Below are 12,355 nucleotides of genomic sequence, written 5' to 3' on the forward strand. Positions count from 1 at the left end.
ATTCATTCAAAATGGCTGCCGCGCTTTGACAGCGATGAGCTGTCCTCAATGGCTGGGCCGTCCGTTTTGCACCAAGTTCTGCACTCGTAGTGGTGATAGGCCGAGGCATGTGCCCAACGGATGTCCTGTGAAATGAACAATAGACCATTATTTGTATGAATCAAATTTGAAATCATCTGTCGAGAGCAATTGACGACGGTCTCATGATTTGGTGACATCGATGAATGGTACGTGATCTATATTTATACCCAACAAGAATAATTGAAATAAAATCCCAACGTAGCTCTGTATTTGTTTACAAATAACCATTGACAAGCAAGTTCGCATTCGTTTATGTTCTTCAGCTGATTTTGATTCGATACATTCGTGTTTCATTTTATTATCATTACGTTGAGAATATGATTCGCATCTTTCCTCCTGCCATATTTCTATATAAATAAGAGATTCTGACAAATCATTTTCGAAAAATGAACAAAGAAGGTTATATAGGCTTTGTTTGATACCCCGATTGACCTCATGATGCAAAAGGGTTCTTATTTGAACACATTTTTTGTAAGTACAGGTGAAAACATTCTTGCGATGCAGAGCAACGGCGCTCTTGTTACGGTGCTGCTACTGCTGCTCACCGTTGAGAGTCAAAGCCAGGACCCAACACCCATGCCATTACAGCCTATTGTTATTCATGGCAATTATTCAACAAACTATACAATGCACATAAATACTTCTATCGAATATGTGTTCCTGTACAGTGAAATTGGCAACGTACGTGTTTAGCCTGGATTCAATTTGCTATCACAGAACAAAAAAATTGTTATTCAATTTATAACTGTTGCAGCATTTTGCTGCTTTGTTGCTGTGATTTTTATCGAGCTGTTATTTTCAGGTCACTTTAGACGGTGCCCGAATAAAGGTAGAGAGCAATGCAAATTCCGATCTTCCTCTTATTGTAGTTGTTCGCCAAGCAAAAGGAATATTATCTTGGCAACTTCCTTTTAGTGTAAAAACGGCTGGGGATTCAAATGTCACATTTAGCACAACAAGTAGAACGTTATGTCCTTCGAGCAGTTATCAGAACTTCCAAAGTGGCGGTAGAAAAGAATTTGTCACCGTTAGCATATCTACCGCAAGTGAATCAAACATAGAGTTTAGTTTGAACGTCTCACAAGTCAATGATTTTTACATCTTGTGAGTATCCAACCATGCAATCTACTCTCCTATTAATAGCATGAGATGAACGAAATTCTCTTTCAGGGCCGAGGAAAAAAGGACTGTAACAATTTCCCCTGCTGAACCCATTTATTATGCATATAAATTCCCAAATCCTGGAAAAATGGAAAGCTCATCTGTGTTAATGCGAGTCGAATCAAACAGTGATACTTGTATGACAGTTTCGATTCAAGATCAATCGGTAAATTGAAATTTTCAAACTCTGTACGTGATCTGATTACTCTTTTGATACATACTTAAAGCTTGCCTCGTACGTTTCTAGTGTCCAGTGTTTGATTTGGAACGAAATATTCAGTTTTCTGGATACTGGCAAACTGTTACTAGGAGAGGTGGAATCACAATACCAGTGAGTATTTTGTCTAGAATAACGTTCATTTATGTGAATTTTCGAAATCCAACTCTGGTCAGAACTGGTTGTGAAATTCACAGTTAAATTTTTAGAGGGAAGCATACCCAAACGGCTTTTTTGTCGTGCTTGTCATGAAAGGAGATGATAGCGATTGTTCTGGTAGCATTACCCCGGGTTATCCTGGAAATAAAACGGTGACCTTATCAATACAGCCGAGCATAACGAGACGGGATTACATATTTGCTTCTTCTGTAGTTTTATCAGTTATGATAGGCTTCTGCTTATTCTATACAATCGGTGTTGTCGCACTGAGAATTAGAGACGGAAGGAAATTGAGAGAGCAATTATTGAGTGATCAGGATGACACCGAAGGAACGGACGGCATCGGTGGCCTATCTCCAATGGACGAGGTATCATTAAAATTAATACCAAACTTCTTCGCATTGTTTTAAGCTTTGCTAAGATTCATCTTTCACCAGTGCTTGGAACTCTAGGTCGGTCCGAGCCAATGGGCTTCGGTTGACGAGGACTCTTCCCTGGATGAAGATGACATTGACATGTTAGAGGATGCGCTTTCTGACAAAGAGGTCATACGGACTAAGCGTGTACTATCGGTGTGTGATCTTGCTCGTAAAGATCCCAGAATTTTAAGGCACAAATCCCGGTTATACTTGTACTATCTAGGAACAGTCGCAGTGTTCTATACCTTACCCGTCATACAATTGGTGATCACTTATCAACATGTGCTGCACGTAACTGGAAATCAAGATCTCTGCTATTATAACTTTTTATGTGCCCATCCATTGGGTCTGTTATCGGACTTCAATCACGTCTACTCCAATTTAGGATATGTGTTATTGGGTTTACTATTCATCCTATTGACATACAGCAGAGAGCGGAGAGAACGGGACGAAGAAAAGAATAAAAGTTTTGGGATACCGCAACACTTTGGTCTCTTCTATGCCATGGGTGCCGCTCTGATGATGGAAGGTGTACTGTCGGGCAGTTATCACGTGTGTCCCAATCACAGCAATTTTCAATTCGGTGCGTATCCTATGCATAAATTATTACAAGCTGAAGGGAAGCTAATGAAATTTCCTTTCACCATTTAAAATTATACGCTCGATACAAAAGATTGAATTTTATCTTTGACAATCATATTTATTTTCAGACACAAGTTTTATGTATATAATGGCAGTGCTATGTATGGTAAAAATTTATCAAACACGACATCCTGACATCAATGCTCGAGCTCCGGTCACATTTGGTGTCCTAGCGTTTGCTATATTCCTGGGATTAGTCGGGGTTTTAGATGGCTCCAAATACTTTTGGATAATTTTCACTATATTACATCTTAGCGCTTGCTTGGCATTGACAGCCCAAATTTATTACATGGGTCGTTGGAGATTCAACCGAGGACTTTGTCATCGGATTGTCATGGTAAGAATTTTTAATACTTGGAATATTTTTATCATTTTTATTCGTCTCCAAGAATTTTCTTTTTTTCTTTATTAATATGCAATTTTATGAGCAGATAGTAAGACATGACGCACGCACAGGCGTTATGAACATACTGCGACCTGTCTATGCTGGACGAATGGCGTTACTGATAATTGCAAACGTGTGCAACGTGGCCCTTGCAGTAGTGGGAAATATGCATCATGAAAAGGACTTTGACACATACTTATTGGCAGTATTGATGGCCAATCTACTCCTTTATACATTCTTCTATATTGTAATGAAGGTATGATTTATCATTAGAATTGAATCATAAGTTTTTCGTTTCCTTTTTATTGAACCAACGAGTCACGTCACGTCGCTGTTGCCTGATGCATGACATGGAGAAAAATCAGAAATAGCGTAACTTAACCAGTGAAACCACAAATTGGGCGTTATCGGTCAAAGTGTGATTTTCTTTTATAAACAATCATCAAATTCGGGTAGTCTACCGAATGGTATAGGTATATTTGTTTAGTTCTTTTCTTTTCTCATTTCAGGTCTGTCACAAAGAGAGGATTTTGATTCAACCAGCGATCTACATCATTCTATCTTTTATGACTTGGGCAGCGGCGATGCACTTCTTTCTACGCAAGTCAATATCATGGGCCTTGACGCCGGCACAATCCCGTATATACAATAAGCCATGCGAATTATTGAACTTTTTTGATCCCCATGATATTTGGCACTTCCTATCCGCTTTAGCAATGTTCTTTTCGTTCATGGTGCTATTAACATTAGATGATGACCTAGTCGACGTACATCGAAGTCAGATACCAGTCTTCTAGTTATCGAAGATCACTCATTTTCACTAGACTGAATTGTTATTTCATGTGATATAAACAGTGTAAATATTAACGTGTTTTAATTTTAATATTCAAACAATTATTGGTTGCACATCGCCATAATTGTACAGATTGAAAGAAAATAGATAGTTTCCCGAAGCTGCAAAGTTTGAACCGATTGATGATAGCCCACCAAACAACCTGCGTGTTGACGCAGGCGTTGGAAAAGTTGGAAAAAAAGTTTTTCTATTAGGGCTTTTTTCTAAAAATAAATATATAATCTCTCTATATTCCCAAATTCTCGTATTACAATACAGATAACAAACTACCATATTAAATACATGGCAAACATGTACAACACTCCGCTTTCTCACTTCAAAAGTTCAGCTAACATGTCGACGAAATAGTCTCGTTACATGGCGATACAAGTAATAGCTATAATAATTGAAAAGGTTTTACTAGCAACTTTGTGGATTTTACTATAATATTAATAACAATGGGATGCATTACGAGCGTATGTACAACAAATTAGGCCTAAAAGAGCTACATACACCAGGTACGTCGGCATTTCAAATAATGATATGAATCAGCTACGAAGATGCACTCGAATCATTGTGATGCTCTTGACCCGAAGTTTCGAGCTGTGACAGAGTTCGCAGAAGTTCAGCTCGTTCACCCGCTTGCAGCCTGTGGGCAATTTCTATAACCGCATCCAACCTCACTTCCGGACAACATTCGAGAGCCTCTTTAACGCGAATAAGAACAGCATTCTTTCTAACGCAATTTACGTTACGACTAACAACACTGCCTTCAGTTTCATTTTGGGTAATCAACCATTTGGCTACGGCCTCGTCTTGGTCCCACAAGTACGATTCGGTAGCGCCTCTGTCTTCGACGAACCAGCGTCTCAGCATAGAAACTACAGTTCCAACACCCAAACTAGGCTGTGTCGAGAGGACGTCTTTTGTCACGTCATCCTCCAAAAGATTTCGTCTTAGCCGCCAATATAACATGCGGCGTGCCTTCTTCCACGGTATAATCTCGCTAATCACACCTTTTTCCAACATTCTTTCAGGGGTGTCGTGTAACTCCGCAAAGTGAACGGCTACCTGATGGTACATCGGTTCCAGAGCCTGTTCTCTTTTGCGAATCTCCGTGTCCAGGCTGGCACGCTCTTCAGCGGAGGTCGAAGCGGTAGCTCTTTCCTGAAACAAAGTAACGTGATTCGGTGAATTTTCAAGTTCAGGTAGGCAAACGAATTATTTTAATTCGTCCGTTGACTTACCTTCAAGTTGCGTATGACTGGGTCGACCCGATGCATCGTTTTTACAAGATCCTTGTGTCTGAATTTGATTTCAACGATTCCTTCCGGTTCTAGTACACCACCTCTGCCGGTCGTGTCAGCGAACATTTCCATGTACCTAGGATTAATGGACGGATCAACGACTGCCCAGGCACCGCCTCTCAGTTCTCCGTTCGGAGGGATGTATACTATGACTGGCCTGGAGTACTCTCTTAATGCGTCAACGATGTAAGCGCCAAATTTGACAACTTGTTCGTACATATCTGTTTGGGGAGTCGAAAAATTGATGAAAAGGTAATCAACGCATATTTGATTCGATTTTGCATGACCTGAAATTATGTCTCACGACTTACCCTTCATGCCTCCGGAAAATCCGCGCCAGTTGGCGAATATGAACAAAGGCAGTTCCTCTTTACCGAAATCACGAATAGCTTGGGCAGTCTTGTATGCGCTGTCTGGGAACCAGACTTGACCTGCCTGAGATACCGTCTTTGCTTCAGAATCCAAATTTGCGGGGTCTGCCGGCAAATGTAGTTCGACTGTTCGTGTTTCCACCGCTATCACACCGCAAGGAATACCTCCGAGCCTGGCGCGACCCGTCACCACCGTTTGTGCCCAAGGTCTCATAATTTCCTACGAATGATTGATAATTGAATTCAGTGATCGTCTCGACAAAAGGTGTGTTCAGTGGTCAAGTACTGATTAAGTTTCTGCTCTAACCTGCCACGAGCCCCGATCGAAGAAGCCACTTTCCCAAACAGAGGAATCGGTGGAAGAATGTCTTCCTTCGAGCATCCATCTGGGGTCGTACGGGGCCTTTGTTGGAACGTAACCAATTTCTCTGTCAATTGGGTCAGGATGTGGTGCGGACAGAATTGGAAGCGGCCCCCCTTTAGCTTTGGGTACGTAGCTCAGCCACCGTAGAACAGTAGCTATTCCATCTAAATCTCTCGGTTCGGTCGTGTGTGAAACACCATTGTTGTGCATTATTTGGATTCCACCCAGTTGATTGTTGCTCGCGTATACCTCACGACCCAGTACCGTATTCAGTGCTCTATACCCGGTCAATATGATGTGCGAGTTCTCAATTTGTATCACTCGTTGACCCAGACGTAACAGATAAGAACCAATACCGATCGCGCGGCATGATACAATGGATATTGTGACCACCTGTAAAGTTGAAATACAATTTCGAGGCCTTTCGATATTTATACATAAATAATTTACGATTCATAATAACGTACGGATAATTATGTACCTCGTTATATGCTTGAGATGTTTCGCCAGCAATCATACCGGCGTATTTCAAATTTTCAACACCAAGTCCGTCATCTTTACCAATTATATCTGTTATCTTGTAACGAGGCTCTCCGTTGTCCTCGATCAATGACGCTTTGATTGAATTGTACGGTGCTAATCTTGCGTAATCGTCTGGGGTAACGTAGATGTATTTGAAACCTTTCTCCGGTTCGTTTTCGTCTTCCCATGAAATTCTGAACAATGCTTTCACCTGATATCCGAAGAGAGAAGAGCAAGACATTGATTCAATGATCTTTGAATATTTGCTATTGTATAAATTTTACAACTGTGAAAAAATCAACGTTCATACCTCTTCGGCCAGGCCAATTCTGGCACCAGAGTTTGCAGAAAAGTAGATTCTGGGTATTCCAAGCTCACGAGCTCTCTCGGATGCCTTGCAAAATACTAGATCTTCTTTTGGTGCGAACGACCCTATTTGATAAGTCAGATCATTCGAAATGAGGATGATATCTCTACCGTCTGGAAACTCTGGTGTGTAAAGGCTGAGTCTCCAAGCAACCATTCCGACGTCGTTTTCGCCGGGTAGCCGTTTTTGTTCCACCAAATTGTCACCGTCCAGAACAAGCTCAACGCTGTCCAACACCGGACTGGGAATCTTGATGTTCTCTGCTTGAATACGTAACTTTCATTATTTTTACACCGCGTAGATCTAAATTTCATGAATCGATTATGGCGTCTAGTGACTAAACAAGATTTATTCTCCGGATCAACCACCAACCTGCAGTAGGTCTCTCCTCGATGTATTTATCCCAGAACTTTTCTATCTGTTGTCTGAAAATATCTGGCAAATCATATACATAAGTTGTTCCTGAACTCTGAGCTTGGAACCGTTTAGCTTGAAGATAATCTTTGGTCAAATATGGTGTGGAAATTGGCAATCCGTGCATTGGTCCTGGCCGCCAATTTGCATTAATTGCAGTGGACCCATAAGACTCGAAACGAATAATGCCAGTCTTTGGCTCCGTAGCCTCGGTATAAAGATGCAGATCAATGCTATACCCGCTGTCGTTAGCTATGAACAGTCGAACATTTGAGGTCGGTCTCCCTGGTGCCGGACGAATAGTCATTTTTATTTCAGCCTGTAAGGTGAAAATTATGAAATTAAATAAATCTGTCAAGTTCCGTGTTTTGATCCGTGGAAAATTTTTAGCTCACTTGTCTGACTCGTAATTTCCATAATCTTGGACCGTATCTGAGTACCATACTAGTCACACTTTCTTCGATCCTACCGGGATCCATTATGACCGTGGGTGCAAAGTTCAAAAATATGTGGTTGCAGTCGGTGCGTTTCGCCAGGGGGTGGGAGAAGGCCACTTCGAGCTCGTCCATCGCCTCCAGTAGGACGCGTTCGCCCTCGTTGTGCAAGTAATCAAAGCTAGCTTCCTTAGTAATGAGATCGGAATGGCGAATGATTGACCGAATAAAGAATCGATAATCAGTAACTTGCTGGCCCTTGGCAACCTGAATGAAAAATCGAATGATACCAGATAAGAATCTAGCAAGACTTGAATTTCGAAATTCATATTTTCGAATTTCTAGAAACCTTACGTTCGCAACAACGTACCTTGGCTTGTCCCAAATATAGATGCATCTTCTGATTCGAAGTAGGTAGAGCCTCAAGGTCGTACGTCCTCATTCTGTTGAGTTCTAACTGGAAGGCACATCCAGGTTCGAGATGGCGATAGATACGATCTTCGACAAATCCATCGCGTTGTCGGAAAGTAAAGAATTTAGGGAACTGCCTCTTCTTCAAGGCAGCAAAAGTTACTCTCCTGATTCCGCGGGACACAAGCTCATCTTTGTTGGTTGCGCACCAATCCTCGAAAAGTCTCGACATAACCGTATCGTCTTGATTCCCAGTGTCTTGTAACGCGATACTCAGAATGTGAACAGGCTCTCCCGATGTGTCACCTCCTTCAGCTACAGCAGCTTCGGCGGTACTCAGAGAAATATTTATAGATGTACTGTGTCGAGATTCACTTCCGGCAGTCTCCACTGCTTCCAAAACTTTGGCGGAAACCGAACTTCGAGACGACAGATCTTCCAACAGGTCGAGTACTTCGTCTGAATACTGGCTGAATTCTTGAAGATCTTTAAACGCGGCCATAGCTCCTGTTCTGTGGTTCACGAGGGTCTGATTTTGGCGGTTCGGATGGTTGTTCGGCAAAAGAAATTGGAAGTGAACCAAAGGTATTTCTCCAGATAATTCCAGATGCTGCAAACAAGCCAATTCGTAGCTGATGTAAGCTCTCCTAACATAAACTTCTAGCGCCGCATTGCATACCGCCCGATTTGAGTGGTAAAAGAAATCGTGTAAAATATCGAATATAGAAGTCTCCGATAATATTAACTTCTGCAGATTTTCCGGGTGGAAGTCATGCCCGTACATATCAACGGCGGATAGGAATATAGATTCCATTTGATTGTGTCTCAATTCATAGGCGGGCTGATGAGCTGCTATCAAAACTTGTCTGGCCCTCAACGCGACACGACTGTGTTCGGTGCGATTCAAGCTCGTCAATTCCGTCAATGTGCTCGCCAACTCATCTGTGAGTCCAGGTTCGTTGGCCCACAAGTGATCGATGAGCATTGTCACCAAAACGTTCTTCTTCAGGACGTTATTATGGCTGAAAATTGTAGCGGTAACCATACTCATTTCATCTTTGTATTGTTCTCTCAGTGCGGATACACATTTGTCGTAGTGTCCTTGCTGGAACTGGCTTTCGACCGTATAATATTGTCGGAGAAGTTCGTGGACGGCAGTCTTCATTCTTCCACGAATTCCGTTACGGTACCTTTGCACGAGCTGGACGATGCCCTGAGTGGTTAAAAAGAACACATCTCTATCAGTTCGTTTGGAAAGTGTCGCGGCATGTCCGTCGATCACGGAAGCAACTTGCTGGCTCGGAAACTGTGCCAAAACCGAAGTGATGTTTCTTTCGTAAAGCGTCATGTACTTTCTAATCTTTTTTTCAACGGAAACAGGAATCCTTCCTGATATGGTAGCGATCACTTCTTGAAGTTCCAGTAGAGGTAAACTGGGATCACGCAAAGAATTCATAAACTTCTCAATGAGCTCTCGAAGCCTCGGCAAATGGTAGGGATCGGGCAGGCAGTATCCAGCTAGGGTATTTTCCAAAGCACTTCTGTACCTTGCGTGAAGTTGGTTCAGTTTTTCCGGTACAATCGGTGCCACCGGTGCCGGAAATTGACCCGTGTATTCCAGAGCTTTGCTAACCAGCGACGGATCATCCAATTCCAAGTGGGCGATCAGAACACCTGCCTCTAAAATGGCGCCAGGTCGTTTTACGTAAAATATGCTACCTGCTTCACCAGCGGTCACGGTCATAACCATCTTCATCACCTCGATTTCGGCATACGCTTGGCCACGGTCCACGTGACCACCGTCTTCTACTAGAAAACTAATTAGCTTTCCAGCCGAAGGTGATCTCAACAAAGATGGGTCATTGTCCTTTTCAAATACACATGTTTGATTGCCGATCACTATACGATAGCGATCGACTTCCTCTCTCATGTACGTCGTGAAACTGGCACCGTCCATAGAAAGCAAGAGACCTCCGTCGGAAAGTCGGTGAATCTCCACTTCTTTGTAGGACCCGTTCATAACGAGGAAGTATGAATTTGGGCCCGATTTCGCAGTCTGTACTTTATACTTGTATCCATCGTTTATAAGTTCAACGTCGCACACGTTGTCCAAATCGTTACTGGCTTGTATCTGACCCTTCTCCAGAGCAGTTTGGAAGCCCGTAAACGCCGCTGTGATGGTTCTGTCGGCTATATGAAGTGCTCCGCATGTAACCGCCAGTAAAACATCCGGTTTGTCGCTTTGTACTCGTTCGGCGATCAGCAAATCGAGCCACGCAGTGTCGAAGCTGTTCGACTGAAAGGACTCAGTTTCGAGAAGAGTGATAAGGTACTCTACGGTTGTTCTGAAATCACCTCTGATGCTCAATTCCTTCAGAGCAACGACCAAATTCTCGCTAGCTTGATTACGATCTTCTCCCCACGAGAAACAGTGGCCGAATTGAGAATCGGCAAATTCGTGTAAACCCCCGGACGCTCCGACCGAAAAATATCCCCACACGTTCTTCGATGAACGGAAATTCAACTCCTGAACCGTTCCGGAACTTGGTTTGAACCCTGCGACAAAAATATCAATATCAGCCCCTCTCTCGTCGATCTCAACGATATCCGCAAGTTCCAAAAAAAAAACTTTGAGGAGTCCCTACCTTCGTCGGGATTTTCACTCGTTATTCTGGCTGCAATCACGTGACCCCACGGCTGAGGCTTGTGTCTCGGTTGATCGAAATCGATCGGCGTATCACCCCACGGACTCTCTCCGTACAACAAACGGATATCTTTTATGTGGTGTAACGGCAGGCCCATGGCGACTTGAAGTTGGGCGGCGGGTAAATTCACGTCGGAGACCATCTCCGTGCAAGGATGTTCTACTTGCAAACGAGGATTCAGTTCCAAAAAGAAGTAACGGCCCGACGTATCGTACAGATACTCCACCGTTCCCGCGCTCACGTATCCTACCATCTTCGCCAGTCTCACCGCAGCCTATGGGAGACGGACGAATGAATTGGATTAGTGAATTTTTATGGGTAGCGGCGAGCCACTCACTTTCTCCATTTCCTCGAAGACTTCCGGTTTCGCGATGACCGCCGGTGCTTCTTCGATGATTTTTTGATGTCTTCTTTGGATGGAGCAGTCGCGACCGAACAGCGAAATAGCATTTCCGTAGTTGTCCGCCAACAACTGTACCTCCAAGTGACGGGCGCATTTAGCGAGCTTCATAATGAATATCGGAGAACCTGGGATTTCCGTTTGAACTTGTCTGCGAAAAAACAATTCGTCAATTTCGAGATGAGTATCACGTGGGATTTGACGGGGTGATCTGAGACTTTTGTAACACCGATTACCATTACCTAAAAAGCGAGGGTAATTCTTCGGCGTTGTCGACTTTACGAATCCCCTTGCCACCACCGCCCTCGCTCGCTTTCACCATTACGGGAAATCCAATTTTGCTAGCTGCGGCGAGACACTCTTCCACGGTGGAAACGCAACCTTTTTTGAAAAGCTCCGAGGATATTTTTATCTTTTTACCGCTGTAATGAGCCTTCAAATCCGATCCGGACCACGGTAGAGTAGGCACGTCTGCGGTTTGAGCTACGATACTCGAGGCAATTTTGTCACCCAGAGCCCACATCGCTCTCTCCGAGGGTCCTGAAAGATCGTAAAAAGCTTACAGTGATCATCCGGTTGTTTTTTTTTTCAATGGAAAATATCGACCCTAGTCGTCCGCACGTACCGATAAATATTATGTTATTTTTATGCAAAAGTTCGGGTAGTTTTGGATTTTCGGATGCGTGACCCCATCCAGCCCATACAGCCTGAACTTGAGTACGGATTGCGATGTCTACGATCAATTCAACGTTCGCATAATTGTTGTTATTTGTTCCTCCGGGAACCGGTACGTACTGATCGGCCATTTTTATGTATTCCGCGTTAGCTTTTAGATCCTCCGGTGTGACCATAACTACGAAACGAATGGCTCTTTCATTTTTAAACATTTCGTAGGACCATCGTCGAATCGATCGCATGCATTTCACCGCGGCTATCCCATTGTTCGCGATCAGAACCTGCGAAGAAAAATTAAATTTTCGTAATACAGTCTTTCTTGAGAGTGATAAGCGAGGAAAAATTGCGACGTAACGCGTATACGGCTCCCCAACAACGTAGCTTTGACCTAATGAATAATCAATCATTCTGAAAGACGTCGGTACAAACTATTTGAATTTATAATCCGATTAGTGATTATAAATTCTGAGTACTTGCATTAGAGAGTCT

At 43.1% G+C, this 12,355-nt stretch overlaps 2 protein-coding genes across 10 annotated transcripts in view; one reads left to right on the top strand and one right to left on the bottom strand.

Annotated features, from left to right (window-relative positions):
• Positions 1 to 3,931, top strand: LOC105690475 (SID1 transmembrane family member 1-like). Its single transcript, XM_012408261.3, has 10 exons — positions 1 to 227; positions 563 to 762; positions 884 to 1,185; positions 1,252 to 1,408; positions 1,490 to 1,573; positions 1,669 to 1,986; positions 2,071 to 2,620; positions 2,748 to 3,016; positions 3,111 to 3,320; positions 3,574 to 3,931. Exons 1-10 carry the CDS (start codon positions 221 to 223, stop codon positions 3,859 to 3,861), a joined length of 2,385 nt encoding a protein of 794 aa, XP_012263684.2. The 5' UTR covers positions 1 to 220; the 3' UTR covers positions 3,862 to 3,931.
• LOC105690471 (acetyl-CoA carboxylase) overlaps positions 3,922 to 12,355 on the bottom strand; it is a 24,019-nt gene continuing 15,585 nt past the window's right edge. For 8 of the 9 annotated variants that reach the window (XM_012408256.4, XM_012408255.4, XM_012408253.3 and 5 more), the window contains 13 exons: positions 11,817 to 12,147; positions 11,434 to 11,731; positions 11,129 to 11,342; positions 10,732 to 11,065; positions 8,046 to 10,642; positions 7,637 to 7,942; positions 7,200 to 7,560; positions 6,771 to 7,090; positions 6,420 to 6,671; positions 5,882 to 6,331; positions 5,515 to 5,794; positions 5,144 to 5,424; positions 3,922 to 5,063 (listed from right to left, as the gene is read on the bottom strand). In XM_012408256.4, the coding sequence (XP_012263679.2) occupies positions 4,449 to 5,063; positions 5,144 to 5,424; positions 5,515 to 5,794; positions 5,882 to 6,331; positions 6,420 to 6,671; positions 6,771 to 7,090; positions 7,200 to 7,560; positions 7,637 to 7,942; positions 8,046 to 10,642; positions 10,732 to 11,065; positions 11,129 to 11,342; positions 11,434 to 11,731; positions 11,817 to 12,147 (6,639 nt within the window). In that variant the 3' untranslated portion in view covers positions 3,922 to 4,448. The remainder of the gene's footprint in view (positions 5,064 to 5,143; positions 5,425 to 5,514; positions 5,795 to 5,881; positions 6,332 to 6,419; positions 6,672 to 6,770; positions 7,091 to 7,199; positions 7,561 to 7,636; positions 7,943 to 8,045; positions 10,643 to 10,731; positions 11,066 to 11,128; positions 11,343 to 11,433; positions 11,732 to 11,816; positions 12,148 to 12,355) is intronic. The other variant, XM_012408252.4, reaches the window with a different exon arrangement.

The sequence above is a fragment of the Athalia rosae genome, chromosome 1 (assembly GCF_917208135.1).
Source record: "Athalia rosae chromosome 1, iyAthRosa1.1, whole genome shotgun sequence".
NCBI lineage: Eukaryota > Metazoa > Arthropoda > Insecta > Hymenoptera > Athaliidae > Athalia > Athalia rosae.